The sequence below is a fragment of the Natator depressus genome, chromosome 24 (genome assembly GCF_965152275.1).
Source record: "Natator depressus isolate rNatDep1 chromosome 24, rNatDep2.hap1, whole genome shotgun sequence".
Classification (NCBI taxonomy): domain Eukaryota; kingdom Metazoa; phylum Chordata; order Testudines; family Cheloniidae; genus Natator; species Natator depressus.
In genome coordinates, this window is record NC_134257.1 from 15,392,264 (window position 1) to 15,412,194 (window position 19,931).

Here is a 19,931-nt window from a genome sequence, read left to right on the forward strand (position 1 = left end):
TCCCCTCTATTCGACATTGGTGAGGCCTCATCTGGAGTACTGTGCCCCGTTTTGGGCCCCACACTACAAGAAGGATGTGGAAAAATTGGAGAGAGTCCAGCGAAGGGCAACAAAAATAATTAGGGGACTGGAACACATGACTTATGAGGAGAGGCTGAGGGAACTGGGATTGTTTAGTCTGCAGAAGAGAAGAATGAGGGGGGATTTGATAGCTGCTTTCAACTACCTGAAAGGGGGGTTCCAAAGAGGATGTATCTAGACTGTTCTCAGTGGTAGCGGATGACAGGACAAGGAGTAATGGTCTCAAGTTGCAGTGGGGGAGGTTTAGGTTGAATATTAGGAAAAACTTTTTCACTAGGAGGGTGGTGAAGCACTGGAATGCGTTACCTAGGGAGGTGGTGGAATCTCCTTCCTTGGAAGTTTTTAAGGTCAGGCTTGACAAAGCCCTGGCTGGGATGATTTAGTTGGGGATTGGTCCTGCTTTGAGCAGGGGGTTGGACTAGATACCTCCTGAGGTCCCTTCCAACCCTGATAGTCTGTGATTCATTGGACACCACTTCACCTGGCAGGCTGGGGCACATACCCCAGTCACATGAGGGGAATCTCCCGGGGTGGAGGCGCTTATCTGATGCACAGTGACATAAGAACCCTTTGGACATAGAGTTGCTCTGTGTGTGTGTGTGTGTGTGTGTGTGTGTGTGTGTGTGTGTGTGTGTGTGTTGGAGGAGACAAGCCCTGCTCTGTGTGTGTGTGTGTGTGTGTTCCCTCACACCCAAGACACGTGTGGGCGGGGGAGTTACTCAGTCCCATGGTTGTGTCCATGCCAGCCGGCAGTCGTGGGAGCTCTGCTCACGCATGTTTCCTGTGAGTCTCAGGTTGCACCTGTATGGAGTAGGGCAGTGGAAAGTGTCTGCACTACTTTGTATGAAGACCGTGTGTGCCTCAGTTTCCCATATGTGCTGCGCTGGCCCCTAGGGGCTGGAAAAGGGCTGTTTTCTCTCGGGCAGGCTGCCACCCAGAGGATCCCTGGCTGTCTCGATTTTGGGCCAGTGTCACTGGCGAGTCCATGAAGACAATGGCAAAGCCAACCCGCCGGGACATTTCTGACCTAGCAACTAACGCCCAGGGTGACCCCCCCTTGCAGGAAGCCAGTTGGAAGAGCGGGAGCCAAGGGCGGACACACTTGGCTGGGGCTCGGAGCTGCCCATGGCCCAGGCTGTAGTTTCCGGCTGTCTGGGCTGACCAAGGACTGGCCATGCTGGGTGCAGCCACCTGAGAAACCTGCCTGCCCTTCCCCCACCAGCTGGGAGCCCCAGCAGATGCTGGGGGGGCAGTGCCCCCTTTGTGTGTTCACGTCTCCCTCAGGTGCCCATCTCAAGTGGAGTCGCTGGAGGGAGGGGGCTGGAGGTGCTGAGGTTCGGCCCCAGGAGACGGTGAAGCTGCGTGGCTTCCCCGGTGACACAGCGAGACCCTAATGGTGCTGGCCTGCTGTAGGACGGGTGGGTTCTGATCCAGCCCAGGCAAAGCGCCCCGGCCCGGGTCAATGCACAGACCTGAACATCCCCCACTGGGGAATGAGCTCAGACTCACACCCGCCCCTGGCTGCCCTGTGGGGCTGGACTCCTGAATCTGCCCAGCCTGGGGGGGTAGGAGGTCCCAGAATAGGCCACAGGTCGCCCTCCGGCACACAGAGTGAAAAACTGGACCAAGAACACTTGTGGGTCAAACTTCAGATTTCTGGTTAGATAGATAGATAGATAGATAGATAGATAGAAGGAGGGAGTGTATGGGGATAGATAGATAGAGGGAGGGAGGGTATGCGGATAGATAGATACATAGATATTTAAATGATGGCTTCAACCACTTGGCAACGGGGACATTTTGGGTTTAAATGGTGGGTGTTCCATTAAAAATATGTTTCCAAAAACTTAAATAAATGGCGGGTGGGCCAGGATCTTCTTAATCCTTCCCCCCACCCCACCGCCACTGGCCAAACACAAAAATGATGGGGGTGTTGACCCAACAAGCGGAAGGAGAGCAGGACGGGGTGTGTGGGGAGCGGGCAGCCTGGGAGATTTGGGGAGCGGGACAGGGGGAGAGGAGATTTGGGGAGAGGGACGGGGGGCAGCATGGGAGATTTGGGGAGTGGGACGGGGGGCAGCGCGGGAGATTTGGGGAGGAAATGCTGGCAGAATTGGGGGCAGAAGGCTGGAGCCCAGAGCGAGGGCAGTGGGCACCCGAACCAGGAGCTGCTTGAAGCGGATGCCATGTAAACGCCTGGCCTGGGGCTGAAACCACAGAACAGGCCCAGCAGGGCGAGCTGCCAGCGCATGGAGTGCAAGGCAGGGTGGGGGGCTGCGTTGGTGGGGAAGAGTCTTTGTGGGTCAAGCCAAGGGGCGGGCGGGGTCTGTGTAACCCCCACTGGAGGGCCCGAGCCGGGCTTGGCCTGCGTTAGGCCCGTGCAATGCTATTGTTACGGGGCAGGGGAGCCAGGAGTCCACACTGCCCCCTGTGGAGTTTTAAAAAACCCCAAAAGGGAAGTTTTAAAAACCCCAAATCACCAACTTTCAACCCACCCTCCTCCCCTCCTGACCTGTTTTTCTTTTACCAAAAACGGGTTTGGAAAATTTTGTTTTTTTGTTTTTTCACTGCCCCTCCCCGCACCAAAAAAAAAAAAAAAAAAAAGGCGGGAAAAGCAGGAACCAGAACATTTGTGGCTCAGGTTTTTGTTTTCCGGTTAAAACCCAGCAGGTTTCAGTTTTTGAACGTGGCAGGAGAATATTCGCTGCCTTTCTTCCCTATTTCTAACCAAAACCTCGAATGTTTTTGTTTTAGTGGAACCCAAAAATCGTTTTCGAAAATGGCATTTTTTGCATTACTCCTGATTTACACCACGGTGAGTGCGGGGGCATCGGGCCCATTGACTCCAGTGGAGTTACTCCTGATTTACACCAAGATGAGTGAGGGGGCATCAGGCCCATTGACTCCAGTGGAGTTACTCCTGATTTACACCAGGGTGAGTGAGGGGGCATCGGGCCCATTGACTCCAGTGGAGTTACTCCTGGTTTACACCGGGGGGGAATGGCATCTTGACACCCATGGAGTTACTCTGGTTTTACATCACAGAGGGGGAATTGGCCCCATTGACCCCCTGGAGTTACACCAGATTAAAACCAGGGTGAGTGAGGTGGAATCAGCCCCATTGAGTCCAAGGGAGTTATTCCTGCTTTACACCAGGGGGAGGGGGAATCAGCCCCTTGACACCCATGGAGTTACTCCTGATTTACATCAGAGAGGGGAATCGCCCCCACCCCCGAGTCACTCCTGATTTACACCAGGGGCCGGGAGGGGAGTCTGGTTCGAAGGCGGGTGGGCCAGCACGACAGCTGGGACAAACCACTAAGACTCGGGCCCGCGGTTTTGCTCGGGTCCCTTTATTTGCTGTGGTTCCCGGCTGCCAGCCCCACATGCTGGGCTGTGCCGGGCTCGTTAACCAGCGCAGAGCCCAGGGCGGAGCCTGCCGGTGCGTGTGCCACGCCGAGGGGGGCGCTGTCATGGCTTTGCCTGCTCAGCTCCGTGGGCGACGCCGGGAGGATTCTGGCCCAGCCCCTCTCCCGTTCCCGGCTGCTGATCCGTGATCAGGGCCACGTAGACCTCAGCCGCAGCAGCCGCCAACTGGAAAGACTTGCAGGCCGGTGCCAGAGCCCGGAGCGCCTCCTCCAGGTGCCCGGCAGCTGCTGCCAGGGCGTTCCTAGCCCGGCGCCCCGTGAGGGCATCGGGCAGGTAGTCGCCCAGGCTCTGCATCACGCCAGTCCCGGAGAAGGGGCCGTTCTCGGGGGGCCCTGCAGCCGTTTCCCCAGCTGGGCCCCCAGGGGCGACACAAGCAGACACGGCCCTGGCGATCTCCTCACTGCTCCGGCGCAGGGCGTCCATCGGCAGGCGCAGCACCGGGGAGGCCTCCGCCTCCCGCAGAGCCGCCTCCAGCCGCTCGGGGAGGCCGGCGTTCCGCAGCAGCACAGCCACCACGGGGCCACCGACACTGCCGAAGATCCCCAGGGTGGCCTGGTGGAAGTCCCGGACAATGGCCCCCTTCTCCTGCAGCGAGGTGTGGGGGGAGGCCATGCGGGCGTACAGTTCCCGGCTGCTGTTCTTCCACACATGTCTGTCCGTCTGCTCCACCACCGCGTGAATGTCCCACGCCGCCCGCAGCGGGCGCTCCAGGTTCTCCCCCACACCGACGTCGCCCCCCACCGGGTTGAGGGGCACGCTGGTGTCAAGGTGCTGGTTGAGGATGCAGAGCAGCGCCGTGGGTGGCCAAGATGCATCCTTGCAGGGAGTCGAGCAGGGACTGGCCAGCGCGCACGAGCCTCTCCCTTTTGCTCTCTGTGCCGGAGAACAGGGAGAGCAACGCAGGGCTGGGAAACAAAGCAGAGAGCGCGAGCGAGGGGGTGAAAGCGGTTCCCCACCTGGATCCCAAGTGCAAGGACAAGGGGGTGTGCAATGGAACTGAGAGGCAGCCCCTTGGAAATGGAGTAGAGGGAATGTTGTTTCATATAATCCCAGAATTTGTCTGTGGAACTCACTGCCACATGATCTTGCTGAGGCAAGAGCCCAGCAAGACCCAGAAAGGGATCTGACATTTATATGGCTAATGAGGAGAGCCAGAATGACATTAGAGAAGAATTTTTTTTTTAAGTTTGAAAAGATTAAACACTCTCATGCTCCATGGCATGAACCAACCTCTAACTCTCGGCTGTCAGGAAGGAACTGACCCTGAGTCAGACTCTCCCTAACCTGCTACTGAAACATCAGGTACCATCACTAACAGAGGCAGGACACAGCGCAAAGGGCCTCTGGGCTGAGCCTGTCTGGCCAGTCCGATGGCCCTATTTATACATTAAAAAATGTTTTCCCGCTGCTCTTCCTGATTTCAATGCACTGAAAGCGCCCAGGCAAAGCCAGGAAGGTCCCAGGCCTCATAAGAAAGCCGGCAGCTTTTGTGTCTCCAGCTCAGGCATGTTTTGAGCACGTTTCAGCACAGAGAGAGGAAAGAACAAAGCACCACACACTTGACACAGCGAGTTCTTTTCTGCCGCTCAAAAGTGGTGAGTGCGATTCCCAAAGCACCCAGCAGCGTTGCCTTTGCTACTGAAAGAAGGGCCCCGACCTTCAGAGGTATTTCAGCTCCTAACTCCCTTTGGAACTGACAGAAATCAGGAGCCGAAATCCCTTGAAGCTAGGGTGACCAGACAGCAAGTGTGAAAAATCAGGACAGGGGATGGGGGGTAATAGGAGCCTACATAAGAAAAAACCCCAAATATCGGGACTGTTCCTATAAAATCGGAACATCTGGTCACCCTACTTGAAGCTGACAGCCGCGCAGGGCGAGTTCGGTGCGGCGGAGCCAAGGGCGTCTCTTGTATCTTCATTGTGACAGTTCTGGCTTCCATTCCCGGCGCCCGGAGTCTCTGAAGGATGGGGAACTCCTGGCTACCTGGGCTTGTGGCCCCGCCAGTGTGGAGAATCACAGGGCAGGGCAGGCCCTGGAGGCCCAGACGCCAGGAAGCTACTAGGCCTGGCCCCACCTGGATTCTTTCTTAAAATCTCTGGGTTTTCAGCCACTTTCATGTTTTTTCCTTAACCTCAGGCAGCGAGGGGCTGCCCGGAGCCAGGGAAGGAGTTGGAGCAGACCCCACTATATCCAGGAGTCCAGTAGGTACGGCACTGGGCCGGGAGTCAGATCGGCCGGGTCCTCTTGCCAGTTCTGTCATATGGACATTGGGGAAACCCCCTCCTTTCTCTGCTGAGTGCTGACCCGCCCGGCCTTTGTCTCTCTTCTCTCTTTGCACTGTGAGCGATTCAGGACAGGACTGTCTCTTGCTGTGTCTCAGCCGTGCCCAGCACAACGAGGCCCTGATCTCAGCTGGTGCAGGGACTGTCTCTCACTGTTGATGAAGAATTGGGAATCTCAGATCTGCTTGGACATAATTTTTTTTTTTTTTTTTTAAATAAAAGAGTGCAGTCAATTAAAGAATCCTGGCTGTCCCACAGTCCCTCATTCCCAGCTGCAGGGTCCGTCCTTCTCAGGGTGACTCCCCCGCCCGGCAGAGGCCAGCGGTGGTGACGTACAGGGGCACTGCTGTGGTAGGGGGTGTGCAAAGTACATCAGTGTGTTACCCACTTGGCAGCTGCCGTGGGCCCCAAGAGAGCCATGATGCAAACTGGAGCAGTGCGCCATGGGGGCAATCCCGGCCCTCCACAGCCAGCTCAGACTGGGGGGTCCTGGCAAAGCCCTCTGCAGCCAGCCCACACTGGGGAGGTCCGGGCAGCCGCTTACGCGCTGGCTATGAATCAGAGAGAGGGTGGTAAAGGGAGATCTCACCTGCAGCGGCGTGTCTGCTGTCCTGGCAGGGGGAAGGAGTGGACATTGCTTGGCTCTCTGCTTCTAAAGCTTCCGTTAGGAGAGAAAGTCAGAGTTGGTGTAACGCCGACAGACCCCAGTTGTCAGCAGGCGAGATTGAACCTGGGACCTCTGGGCTTATTTTCTCTCTCTCTCTCAGTGGTCTCGGTGCCACTAGACGGGACAGAGCACCACGGCTGGCATCACAGGGCTAAAAGGGGAAGTTGTTCTGACCCTGTTACCCCAAGTCAGCTGCCTCCAGGGTCAACTGCGAGCTTCAGCGAGCCAAGAAGCGGCTTCTTCTGATAATGCCCCAAGGGAACGCTCCATACAGAGACCTGACACCAGCTATTGCTGCTGCTCTAGAGGAGCTGGTTGATTCTCTGCTCTAAGCACCAGCCCCCACTCCCCTCCCAGAGCTGGGGAGAGAGCCCAGGAGTCCTGGTTCCCACCCCCCTCCAGCAGACCCCACTCCCTGCTACACCCTCAGCTGGGGATGGAACCCCGGGGCCCTGACTCTGACTCGCCGCCTTTCACCGCTCTCCCTGCACTGTCCGGTTCCGCGAGGGAAGAAGCCTGGAGCCTCCCTCCATGGAGACTGGATGGGCTCCGAGGGGCACTGGCGGAAGCAATTGCCCTGGGCAAGGACAGCTGCAGGTGCTCGCAGGCGGGGCCTGGGGCCTGGCCGGGGCTTGCTGGATCTTTCTGTCCCGCATGACTGAAGAGGAAACCAGGACTTGGAAACCAGCCAGACTTGATTTCCTGGAAACCACGTGGGGAACTAGAAGCAGCCCCCCAACCCCCCTCCCCCGGGTGTGGCCTCCCTTAGCGGTCTGCAGCGTTTTTATCTTCCAGCAGCCTCCTGCGAGCCGAGAGATCCTGCTCACCCCCTTCCCCCAAGAGCAGCGAGGGCGGCTTTTGCAAGCGTGCGGCTTTTGCGAGCGTGCAGCGAACGCGCTAGGGCCTCCTGGGGAGCAGGCTGGTGGCCCCGGGGGAAAGCAGCTGTTCCGAGCAGCCGCACACTGTACCTGTGTAACACTGACAGACCCTGGTCAGCCACAGGCAGGATCGAACCTGGGACCTCTGGAGCTTAGTGCATCAGCTTCTACTGCGTGAGCTAAAAGCTAACGGGCTCTTAGCTAAGGCTGTAGAGCAAACTCAATACTCTCTGTCTCTCGCCGTGGTCTTGGTGCTACTAGATGGGACCGAACACCACACCCACAAGCTGTGTAGGTTACACCTGCACCTCTTCTGCCCACATGCCCTGCCCCACTGGTGGCTCCCTGCAGTCTCTCTCCTCTTCTCCTTTTCACTCCACCTCCCTCTTCTCCGAAGTTAGGATCCCCCTTGGACCGTCCCCTTTCCCTCTCCTCCCTTCCGCAACAGGGATCAGCAGCAGACCCGGGCTGGGAGGAGGGAGCGGGACACACACCACCCGGCTGGGGAGGAGGAAAAGTTAACGAAAAATAAAAGAAGGTGGCGTTTGCTTTTCCTGCCCATTCACAATATTCAGGTATCAACAGGAGGAACAGGATGCATCTGAAGAAGTGAGTTTTTAACCCACGAAAGCTTATGCCCAAATAAATCTGTTCGTCTTTAAGGTGCCACCGGACTCCTTCTTCTTTTTGTGGATACAGACTAACACGGCTACCCCCGATACTTAACAGAAGGACACTGACACGAAAACAAAAATACACAACAGTTCCTGGAGCAGAAAAGCAGCAATCAGGGCTGCAGAATGCAAGGGAGGGAGAGGCCTCTTAGCTGGGGAGGAAGATGGATTTGCACTCGACAAGGCTGGAGTAGCTGAAAACTTTTATTTAGAGAAAAGGGACGTGTTTTTTTTTTCTTGTGGATCCAAGTATCTCCAGGGCTGTCTCTTAAATGAGGGAGAGTTCTAAACAGTGCAGAGCTGAGTGGGATTTTAAAGGTCCCTTCAAGAATGCAGCACCTTCTTCCTCCCCCGTGGGAAAGACTTTTAAAAACAGCCTTAAATAATCCAAAACAAGAGCCCCCTGTTGAAGCATTGTTGAAACTGCCTGCTGAGTTATACCCAGTACGATCCCACGGAGCCGTGTGTGGCAACCAGGGGTGTAAATCAGGGCAGAAGAAAAGACCTGGTGCCTGAATATAATTCCTTTTCTTATTAAACTGCATGTCCCAAGCACCTCTTCACTTGTCAGGATGAGAGGGAAATGCTCGATTTTAGGGAGAAGGAAAGGCCATTTGGGAGTTGATGGCCCAGAGCCGTGGCAGGCAGGGGCCTGGATGAGGGCTGGACTCAGCCATTGGTATCAGCCATTTCTTTTTTGTCACTCAAATGGATTTTGGGTCATGGCTGACATCCCAGCCCTTGTGTAAAAGGCTTCCCTGTGGCCTTTTGACATGCACACAGAGGTATCTCACTGCCAAGTCCCTGTCCTAAGAGGGGAGGGGAGGGGGAAGGCTGCTGGGTGATCTCCCACCTCCATGCAGCCAGTGGCCTGTGCTTGCCACTGCCATGCTGGAGCCTCCACATTTATTTATTGACAAAATTTGCAGATTTTTGCAGATTTTAAAATATTGTGCACAGAATTTAATTTTTTGGTGCTGAATTCCCTCAAGAATATGGGGTGCTGGGCAGTTCAGGGGGTGTCTGTGAAAGGGGTGCTAGGAAGTGGGGGTGTGCCTGTGGGTGGTAGATTGCTGGGCATAGGGATCTGTGGTGGAGATCTCTGGATGAGGGGTGACTGGGCATGGGGGTTGCTGGGCATAAGGGGGTGGGGGTACTGGGCAGGGGGGCGCTGTGGCGGGGCAGGCTGGTGGTGCAGGGCTGGGTTTGGGGGTGCAGGCGGGAGGGAAGTGCAGAGGTTAGGGGTGAAGGCGGCACAATTAAACTGTTTTTAATAAAGTGCATGTGGCAAGTTTCCAGTACTGTCAGCTTATGTTTGTGTTGCTAAGAGCAAGTCGGGCACAGGGGGGGCAGAAGTTTACTAATACTGCGTCGGGCCCCATAAATCCTAAGGACGGCCCTGGGTACAAGAACACATCGGCCCCTCGTAAGAGAAGGATTGGATGGCAGGACAATGGGTGAGGAGGTTTTGTCCGAACTAGCTGGTACCAGGAGAAGGGTGGTAATTAACAACATCTGGAGTGTGATACGTAACTCGATTGTATCAATATAGAAAAGGAGAAGTCCTTGAGGTGCATCTTTGTACTGGCTCAGAGGACAGTGTCCTGGTGTCCTGTCTGAGCCTTTACCTTGGGATGGGCACACATGTGTTAGTGTCCCTGTGACCCACTGGACAGGGCACTATTCTGTGCTTTGCTGACAGTAAACCCGGCTGAGCACCTTTGCCACCGAACCGAGCCTGTGGGCTCTTTATGAAAAACACCCAGGCCTGCGGAATCGGGAGCTTCCTTCCCTCCTCGTGCCGCCGACACAGGAACTCCAGGAACAGCAGCGCTGAGCAGCCGTAAGAAATGTAACCCCCTGAACCACGCTCCACAGCCCCTGAACCACTCTCCACAGCCCCTTAACCACGCTCCGCAGCCCCTGAACCACGCTCCGCAGCCCCTGAACCACTCTCCACAGCCCCTTAACCACGCTCCGCAGCCCCTGAACCACGCTCCGCAGCCCCTTCCCACCACTAGGAAATGAGAGTGGAATGGCAGCGACACCACAGCTAAGGGGATGGCAGAGTTTTCTCTTTGCTAGCAGTGTGAAGCCTTTATTTGTAGGAAGTTTTGTTAAAGTGGCCAATTGCTGCTCTGGGATGATCCCTCGTACCCAGAACTGTGATTTAAACAGCTGCGGCTGGTTTCATACTCTTTGTTTATTATTTTGCGTGGAGCTCGGTTTCCCAGCTCCAGCCCATCTTTGCTCAGACTGACCCACCATGTCTGGATTGCAACTGTGCTAACGAAGAGGGGTTAGCTCATGTGATGGATCAGACACACGAATAATGGCTTTATGTGGATCTGTTTCCTTGTGTCTCCGTAGCGATCCTCACTCCATAATCCATGTTTGTAGCCTTTGGCGTTGTAACTGCCAGCTTTATAGGAATCATTTTACTGGAATAACCCTTAGCATTTAAGCAGCAGTTGACATATTCATGGCACTTTACAAGCATTAATCAGTGACAGTGTAGAAATGTACACTGTGCATTAAGAGCCTGTGTGTGCGAGTGTTGCTGCTTTGAGAAACTCACACCTCTCCCAGTGTCACTGATGACCCTGGGTGCCATCACATGGGCAGAAAAGAGTCTGTCCAGTGGCACACACGTATGTACTGAGCATTCAGGAAAGGTGCTGCTCTGCCAGCCCATTGGGACGGCAGGAATTTTCCCGACTAGGAGCTGGGCTGAGACTCTCCAACTCATTGCTCCCAGCCCCTGCCCCAAAGAGCTTCCTGACTCCAGAACCCAGACAGACAGAGCTGGACAGAGAAACTGCAACAGGCAAACCACCGACAGGACACGTCAGGAGCACGGAACTTGGTGTTTCTGTTCCCAAACCCATCGATCCTCGCTCCCCTCTGCCCTGTGCCTGGCTAAGCTATAACTGTAAGATCCAGCTTATAAGATCCAGGGGCATGCTAGCATTCAGCATGCTAACTGGAGGAGGAGGAAGACGGCTGTGGGACACAGTGGAGGGGGTTGGTTGTCATTACCAGACTGAGGGACTCTAACACCTGTGCTTCTGGGGCGGTGGGAGCCTTTGCTGCTGTGGGGGGCCAGGGGAGAGGCGTGGAGCCCCCCCCAGCTCAGCTGCCCCCCTCCACACTTTCCACCACCGCCACCCCCTCCACCAACCCAGCTAACCATGGGCACCTGCCGCTCGCCCCTCGACGGGGCCGCTTGCTCCCCCTCCACGACCATCTGGGACTGTACCTAGCAGCAAGCAAGGAGCAGAGGACCTGGGCATACGGGTGGTGTTGACCTCCGTCCCGCCCTTCCTCCCCAATGCTGCCCTGTTACCTGCCCTCTCCACCCTGGGGAAGCCCATTTCCGTCATCAGCCCTCTCCCGCTGGGCTGTAAGGACCCCGCCCTCCTCCACGTTCTGTCCTTCCGCCGGCAGGTGCAAATCCAAGGGCCGCCGGGGGCACGTGACAGGATGGCGCTCGAGGGGTCCTTCCTGGTGCCCTACTAGGGGGCCCATTACTGGGTGCACTATTCGACGAGGGAGGCCTGGTGCTTCCTCTGCCGGGCGATGGGGCACGTCCGGAGGGACTGCCCCCTGGCCCGGCACAGAGGGGCATCCGGGACCCCCGAGCCCCGGGAGGGTGCCGGCCCTGTTATTGCCGGTGACCCTGGAGGCCCGGGTACCACTGCCGACACCTCTCCTCCTCCTGCCGTAACGCCCGCTCGGGCCACAGGGACAGCCCCCCCGTCGCGCCCAGACGAGCGGGCGGGTCTCAGCTCAGATAGCCGCCCTGAGCCCTGGAACCGTCACCCTCACCCCTGGCCCTGCCGACCGGCCCTCCCCCTCCACCTCAGAGGGCTGGGTACTCATCCGGGGGAAGCGGGGCGCCCGCAAATCGCGGCCTCGATCCCCCCCGGAAAGATGCTGTGGGGGGCTGACGCTGCTACATCTTCCACCACGCCCCTGGAAGGAGCCCAGCAGGAGGCGCTGGCCGTGGAAGCCATGGCAGCAGATGGGGGCAGTACCGCCCCCCTCACGGAGCGCCCCCCAAGGAGGCCTCTGCAGGAGTTCTCCTGGCCCCTTTACCACCTCTGCCCCCCGCCACCGCCGCTGCCGGGGCAATTGTTGCCCCGGTTACTGGGGGGGAGGACTCTGGGGCTGTGGGAACTGATTTTACATCAATTATGGAGGACATCGAGGCCCTGGGTCTGACCCCGGTCACCCAGGGGGAGGACGACCCCCCACCAGTGGGCCTCGATCTTGGCGGCGATTTAGTCCCACCGCCCCCTCCTCCTCCCTGCTCCTCACCCCAAGCTGTCACCCCCGCTCTGTCCTTGGAGCACCCCTGGCCCTCCCTATCTGCCCGGCCACGGATGTCACCTTGTCCGAGGCCGCCGAGCCCCTCGGGGCGACAGCTGATGCTGAGCGCCTGGGCCCCAAGCCTATGGGTGCACCATCCACCACCCGGCCAGAGCGGCCAGTCTCCCCTCCGGAGGGGGGCCCCACTGAAGACTCCACCAGGCCTGACGCTGTGTCTGCGGGTGGCGCGCTTGTCGCGATGCCCGTGCCCGGCACCGGTGAAGGCCCCCTTCCCGCCCCCATCCCCTCAGCCCCATACCCCGGTAGAGAGGAGCCGCACCCCAGCAGCTCGGATGCTGGGGACCGAAAACCCATCTCTGTCCCTGCTTCCTCCCCATCCCTGTCCCCGCTCCCTATCGTGTCCCCTCTCCTGCCCCGGCCTCCGCCCCAGATCCTGCTCCGCTTTAGTCCCTGCCGCTGATCCCGCTCCCAACCCTTCTCCTGCCCTAGTCCCTGCTCCTGCTCCAATCCCTGCCCCTGATCCCGCTCCTGGCCCCGCTCCTGCCCCCAATGCATTGACAGCCCCTCTCCTCTCCGCTTCCCATGCTGCTGCCACCTCTGCGGTTGTCTCGTTTCCGCTGCCCACGGACAACCCTCAGGGGGCAGTTTTCATGTCTCCCCTTCCCGACATTGTGGGGGCTGCACTATTCCCTCCGCCGACCCCTCCCTTGCCGGGGACGGGGACGGGCTGCACGGAGCAGCCGCACCGGGGCTCGGCCCCTTGTTTGCCCGTCTCTGCAGGCCACGAGGTTCTCTCAGGGGCCCCTCCGGAGGACAGCAGCGGGTGGGTGCCATGTCCCCCTCTGCACTGAGGGATGAGCTGCGCCACTTCCTAACAGACACCCGTGGCTCGAAGGGCAAGGTGCAGCTCGCCCTCCAGCACTGGGGAGACTTCCATCGCGTCCTCCGGGCCGTGAAGGCCCTTTTGGGGGAGGGGAGAGGGACCGGGAGGCAGAACATCGCGGCCTACCAGCGGGCCCACAAGTTCCGCAACTCCCTATTGACCTTTGGGGTCGAAAGCGGGTTGTTGCAGGGCCCGCTGGAGGCTGTTATCATCCTGCCCATGAGGATTCGCCCCAGCCTCCCTATGAAATTTACCATCTTGGCTACATTAAACACCCGGGACTGTAGGGTGGGTCTCCGCAGGAGCCAGGTGCTCTCCTTCCTTCGGGAAGGGCGGTACTCTGTGATCTTCTTGCAAGAGACCCACACAGCCCCAGCCGTCGAGGCTAGCTGGAGGCTGGAGTGAGGGGACGGGGTTTATTTCAGCCACGTCAGAGCCCATTCGGCTGGGGTGGCCACCCTGTTCTCCCCCGAGCTACGGCCCGAGGTGCTGGGGGTCGCCAAGGTCAGGCCAGGCCGCCTGCTGCACGTCCGGGACCACGCAGAGGAACTGGCGTTGAACTTAGTCAACGTCTATGCCCCGAACAAGGGCCTGGACCGGGTGCGTTTCTTTCGGCAGGCGTCGGCCTTCCTCGGCACTCTGGATCCTCATGAGTGTGTCCCCATTTACTAACCGGACTCCCCCACACTCCGTGACAACTACAGTGCCTGAGAACAGTAGGGATGTTTTGTCAAAGCCAGTCAGGTCGTAACGTCTCCAGAGCAGCACCGCCACCTGCAGAAGTTGGCATTCATTGGCTCAAAGTGGATTCTCCAGGGACTAAAAGACAAAGAAAGAATTTTGGAATAAATAACCTGAGTTTTAACTGACTCTGGGCCTTCTTTTGGATCCAGAAAATGGATAGGACCTCCAATCCAAGGGTTCCCCAATCCTTAGGGAAGGGCTGCAAGGACTGGGCCTTCTGAGGCCCATAAGACACAGTGCTTATTCTAAGTTTCAGAGTAACAGCTGTGTTAGTCTGTATTCGCAAAAAGAAAAGGAGTTCTTGTGGCACCTTAGAGACTAACCAATTTATTTGAGCATAAGCTTTCGTGAGTAGCTCAAATAAATTGGTTAGTCTCTAAGGTGCCACAAGTACTCCTTTTCTTAGTGCTTATTCTGAGCAAAAGTTGTTATGAATTTGTGACCCCAGAGAAACCCGTGGGTGGGGTTTGAAGGGCTGCTCACCAGCCAGAGCTCAGCTCTTGTTGGAGTTTGGAGGATCTCTGATGAGCTTATTGGCATGTGTGTAGGATTTTTATTGTTTTTAATATGGTTTATCTGTATTGTATTTAGCTTAAGAATAAATGTGCCTGCTGAGAAAGAGCTGAGTGGTAACATATCTGTGGCAATTACACTGTTTACCGTCTCTGAAGAAGAAGCAAACAGGCCAGCTCCCGCAGTCTTTCTTGTGGGGGCAGGGAGGAGTTTTGCAGCCGATCTGTGACTTGTTACCTTCACTTTCGATATTAATCAGAACAATATCTCTGGTCAGTATACAAGGAGGAGACGTGTGTGTGTGCCTGTGTGTCAAGATATCACAGCTGGAGACTGGCCCATCTGTTCTACTTCAATAAAGCTCAGAAGAACTGAAGTGTTTCGGGACTAACGGTGAGAGATTCTTTTCTGGGTTGCGGCTTGTTAATCCATAGGTGCAACCAGGAGGGGAGGAGGGTGTAGTGGGGGGTGACATGCCTTCCACAGTTTAGTAGGGGGCACTGTGCTGCAAGGAGCAGGTCAGGGGCTAATTGGGCGGTGCTGTGTTTCTGGGAGTGGGGTAGGGTCTCAGTAGGGGGTGCTGTGCTGCAAGGAGAGGTTGGTGGACTCACAGGGGGCGCAGTGCCCCAGGGAACGTGGCAGGAGGCTTAGCTGGGAGCACTGGTCTGCAGGTAGCCAGCTGGCATGTTAATCAGGGGAGCTGGGCTGCAGGGAGAAGGGTGGTGGGCATCAGTTATGGGCATCATGTTGCATGGAGTGAGATGAGGGCTCAGTAGGGGGTGCTGTTCTGCAAGAAGCTGGGCGGGGGGCTCAGTCTGGGGTGCCTGCTGTGGGGTGGGGTGCTCAGTACGGGTGCCATGCTGCAGGGAGGCAGGGCTGAGAAGAAGTTTGGGAAGGTCAGGAGGGGGCGCTGTGGTGCAGGGAGGTGGGCAGGGATAGATTAAGCAGCAAAAACCTTCATTAACACAGAGAAAAGGTGCCCAATGATACCTTGGGCCCTTCCAGAATGTCAAGTTCAGCAAAACTCAAATGTCTGAAGACCATGAAATGCAGAGTTAAGGTAAATGCTTTATCTTAGCTCTGCCCCCACCCCTCTGTGCTGCCAATAGCCACTGGGACTTGTCCGTGTGAACTCCAGCTGCAGTCACTGTATGAGGTGTAGTTCTCCTGAATGAGGGAAGAATAATCAGGAGCCGATTAGGAGAATTGTGATTGTGATCTGAGGAGATCTGGGTCTGATTCCCCCAGGAGGCTGATCAAAGGAACAAGGTGCCCAAGGCCCCTGGAGGTTCCAGTCTGCATCGTTTCCGTACAGAATCGAGCAGGCTGGGTCAGTAGCAGGGCATTGGAATTTGCCTAAAACCAAGCAGGGTCAGCCTGTGACAGCATCAACAGCAGCAGCCGCTCCAGCTCGTCTAAACTAACTGTCCCACTTTCCCCCAAAAGGACAATTCATACCATCTCCGACGCCATCCTACAGACTGGCAAGCAGGGGTTTCTTCATAAAAGACAGGGAATGAATGAGGGAGACTGTGAAAATGAAAGTCCCACTTTATACTGTTGTCTCTTGGGGCCATGGGGTTCACCATTATTTGCAGGGCTATTTGCATTGGGAGGAGAAATCGAAGACACAAGTCAGGTCTGTTCTTGGTGTGATCCTGTTTATTTACACAGAGCGCACACACAGTTGTGGTTTCTGAACACAGCAGAAACAGTCACAGGCAGTTTCCTCGCTCCAAAATCCCCGTGCCTGCCCTCCAGTGGGCTCTGTGCCCAAGAAACTCTGTCCCTCTGCTTCCTCTAAGAGATGGTCTACACTGCAGAGTTAGGTCGACCTAATTACATCGCTCAGGGCTGTGAAAAATTTCACATCCAGCCAACCAAAGCTCCAGGGTAGACACTGCTGGAACTAATGAGCCTGAGGCCCCATGGGGGTTCTCCCATCATGCACACAGGATCTCAGGAAGGGAGAAAAATGGCCCTGCCTTCTTCCAAGCCTCTGATAGTCACCCAGTCCCCTCTCCCACCCACTCTGGCTCTCCTGGAAGCTCTAGGAAGAGATTCCTGCTCTAGATCAAAGGTGGGAAGAAGGGCTAGAGATTCTGTAGTGAGCAGAAGGCTTGAGGGGTCTGGAGTTCTTCCTCCCTTCCCTGTGGACTCGCTGAGCTCTGCAGGGTGGGGAAAGCCCCAGCAGGCTGATTGGGAGCCATTACCCATTCCAAGCACTTCATGGGAATCTTCTTCTTTCTCTAAGGAAATTCTTTGGCTTCCTGTTGGGAAAATACTAATCCTTTTCTGGGATTTCACGTGTCACATGTTGTGTGGGCCCTTCCATCCCCAGAAAACCAGAGGAGGTGTCTCTCCTGGCATTCCTATGGGGGCAGAATTAAGATTATGTGCTTGAGCTGAGTGGAAAGTGTCACCTTAACTTCACCTTTCCCATTTCCTGCCCAAACTTCCACTGGCCTCACTCATGTGAGCTAATGTCTATCTTCTGTCTAAACTAACCGTACATGGAATATCTCACTGTCTTTTTGCAGGCAGACTGAGCAGTGCACTGGATCTGCCATGGCTGGGTTAGATGCTAAAGAGCTTCCCAAGATACCTGAAGAGGATATAGAAGCACTGAAGGCTGCTCTTGGGACAGGAAACCTCATCGAAGCAGCTGTTAAAGTGAAAGAGACTCTGGAGATGGCTGATAAAATCACTCTGGACATCGCTGTCACGGGGGAGTCAGGCTCTGGAAAATCATCCTTTGTCAACGCCATCCGGGGCCTGGGGGATACAGATGACCATGCTGCTGCGATAGGGGTCACTGAAACGACAGTGGTGCCCACTGCTTACCCACATCCTACATACCCAAATGTAATAGTCTGGGATCTGCCAGGGATCGATACCCCAACATTTAAACCAGACACGTACCTCGAGCAGGTGAAGTTCAGCCGCTATGACTTTTTCATCATCATCTCCAGCCCCCGCTTCACATGCCACGACATTAGCCTCGCCCAGGAGATCCAGAGACAGGGGAAGAAATTTTACTTTGTGCGCTCCAAGGTGGACCAGGATTTGGCAAATGAGAAAAAACTGTATGATGAGAGGGGAATCCTGGAGAAGAGCAGTGCTTCCACGAAAAGGCCACATCAGTACAGTGAGAGTGCGATCCTCGATGCCATCAGAGAGAACTGCATCAAAGGCCTGAAAAAAGCAGGGGTGGCCTCCCCACGGGTTTTTCTTGTCTCTAGATGGGACTTGGGCAAGTACGATTTTCCCACATTGCAGGAAACGCTTGTGGATGAGCTCCCCAGTCACAAGAGACTCGCTCTTCTACGATCCCTGTCCCATGTTTCGAAAGAAACCGTGGAGAAGAAAAAAGAACAACTGCAAACGCAGATATGGCTGAAAAGTCTGGCGTCATGTGGAGTCGCTGCTATTCCTCTCCCGGGTCTCTCCACTGTTTGTGATCTCGTCATACTGGTGACGTCCCTAAAAGGGTTCTGCAGGGACTTCGGCCTTGATGAAAAGTCTCTCGCTGCACTTGCTAGACAGAATAACAAGCCCATTGCAGAGCTGAAGGCCGTTATACAGTCCCCACTGAGTGAGGCAGTAACAAACGATCTTGTAATGAAGCTACTGACCAAGTGCGTAGCTGCGGCAGTGCAATATTCAACAATTTTATTAAAATATATACCTGTGGTAGGTTCCATGGTAGCTGCAGCAGTTTCGCTCCCTACCACATACTTCCTGCTGCAGAGTTTCCTGGATGATGTTGCTGCTGACGCTCTACGAGTGCTGGAGGTGGTTATGGAGGGAGCCGTTTCAAACCCAGAGAAAAACTCCCGCAGCCCCTAAAAGGAAGAAACGTCAGGACGTGGCTGAAAGGATCCAAGTAAAGACCCTGTCCCCGCCGGAGCTCGGAGCTCAGCGCTCTGGGAAGTCTCATGAAAATGCTGCCTTTCTGCATCAGGGGGGAAACTTCACCATAACTGAGCTCTGAGCCCCATTTCCACTGAGCTCCCCCACCTACTGTAAAAATGACGTCATATTGAATTTAATTCAGCCATAAAAGGGGTGCGGGATCCTGACTGACACTGTTCTTTGTGTTTTCTTTATTTCACCAGCGAATGAGGCCAAGTTGTGATAAAGCTCCCCCAGGGTCCCCAGTGCCTTACGCTCTCTGCAGGGGAGCTCAGGGAATGGTTATTTCAGGCCCCAGCCGATAGCAGGGCCAGAGCAGAGCCCATCTAACACTTCACTAGGAAACGACAGGGAGCGACACCAACTTCTTGGTTCCTGTTGCCCTGAAATTGCAGCCTTGGCAGGCGCCACGTTGGCTATGTGGGTAAATTCACTCAGAGACAATCATAAAAACTCTAAATTTTGAAATGACAGAATCATAGAATCTCAGGGTTGGAAGGGACCTCAGGAAGTCATCTAGTCCAGCCCACTGCTCAAAGCAGGACCAACCCCAACTAAATCATCCCAGCCAAGGCTTGGCTGCCGACCCCCCCGTGCCAACTCCTCCCTCGTCACTGCAAGGCCCAAGGCAAATGAAACAGGCTTTTTAGCACAGACACTTTTGCACTTTCCCCCAGGCTGCCCCTGTCCGGGGAGGAGCTGCCTGTAACCTCCCATAGAGCCCCCGGACTGACCTCCTGCAAACGCCTCCTTCAGCATCACCCCTGCCATGGACCCTCCGGGTAACTCAACAATGGCCCGCAGCTGGAGCTCTGGGAGCGCTGCTCATTGCGTTATCCCAACCCTCTCCCTGCTCCCTTGTGCTCCCCTGTCTGCCTGGAGCACCCACCTGCTGGGTCTAGACTTAGATTGTCAGCTCCCGGGGGCAGGGCCCATCCTTTTGTTCTCTGTCTGTACAGCACCTAGCGCAACAGGGCTGTCTCCTGACAGGAGTCCTAGGTTCTCCTTTGAGACAATAATAGATTAAGAAATGCGTAGAATGATCACTGTAATTCTGTCCCTATGCTCATAGGTTTAACCAGCCCCTTATGCAAAGGTAGATTTATCCAGGGAAGCACCTGGGTCTGGCTGTGCTAGTAATCCTGTGAATGGCCCTGGATTTAAATGGAGAAGGGTTCAAGATGTGTCTGGCTGATAAACCCATGTTGGATGCTTGATAATTACCTAGCTGAGTGGCAGCTGTCACTTATACTCTGGGCTGTGCTCCCATTCATGGCTGGGGAGTTGGTGTGGAGAGAGGCTTCCATGTTTGATGCTGAGTTTATGGACATCTATTGCTCCTTGATTTGCTATTCTCAGTGTGAGCCGATTATGTAGTTTATTACAAGAGCCGATGATTGAACAATTCATTTGAGCAATTGGAGACTCCGATACATTGCAGCTGGGTTGGCCACTTGTATAGCCAGTGCGTCAGCCTCTGCCTTCCCTCCATGACCCATTGATTTGTTGCTTTTGTTCTCATAATGATTCAC

At 55.7% G+C, this 19,931-nt stretch overlaps 2 protein-coding genes across 3 annotated transcripts; one reads left to right on the plus strand and one right to left on the minus strand.

Moving 5' to 3' along the window:
• Positions 1–3,258: 3,258 nt before the first annotated feature.
• On the minus strand, positions 3,259–6,805 carry LOC141977327 (uncharacterized). The gene is made up of 2 exons (XM_074938750.1): positions 6,383–6,805; positions 3,259–4,415 (listed from the first exon to the last, which is right to left on the minus strand). The coding sequence occupies exons 1-2, from the start codon at positions 6,426–6,428 to the stop codon at positions 3,553–3,555; spliced, it is 909 nt and encodes a 302-aa protein (XP_074794851.1). The 5' UTR covers positions 6,429–6,805; the 3' UTR covers positions 3,259–3,552.
• Positions 6,806–14,628: 7,823 nt separating this feature from the next.
• Positions 14,629–18,496, plus strand: LOC141977325 (interferon-inducible GTPase 5-like). 2 transcript variants are annotated; one of them, XM_074938747.1, is made up of 2 exons: positions 14,629–14,877; positions 17,025–18,496. In XM_074938747.1, exon 2 carries the CDS (start codon positions 17,053–17,055, stop codon positions 18,331–18,333), a length of 1,281 nt encoding a protein of 426 aa, XP_074794848.1. In that variant the 5' UTR covers positions 14,629–14,877; positions 17,025–17,052; the 3' UTR covers positions 18,334–18,496. The 2 variants fall into 2 exon arrangements, with proteins under 2 accessions (XP_074794848.1, XP_074794849.1); XM_074938748.1 differs by having other exon boundaries at positions 17,029–18,496.
• The last annotated feature ends 1,435 nt before the right edge of the window (positions 18,497–19,931 follow it).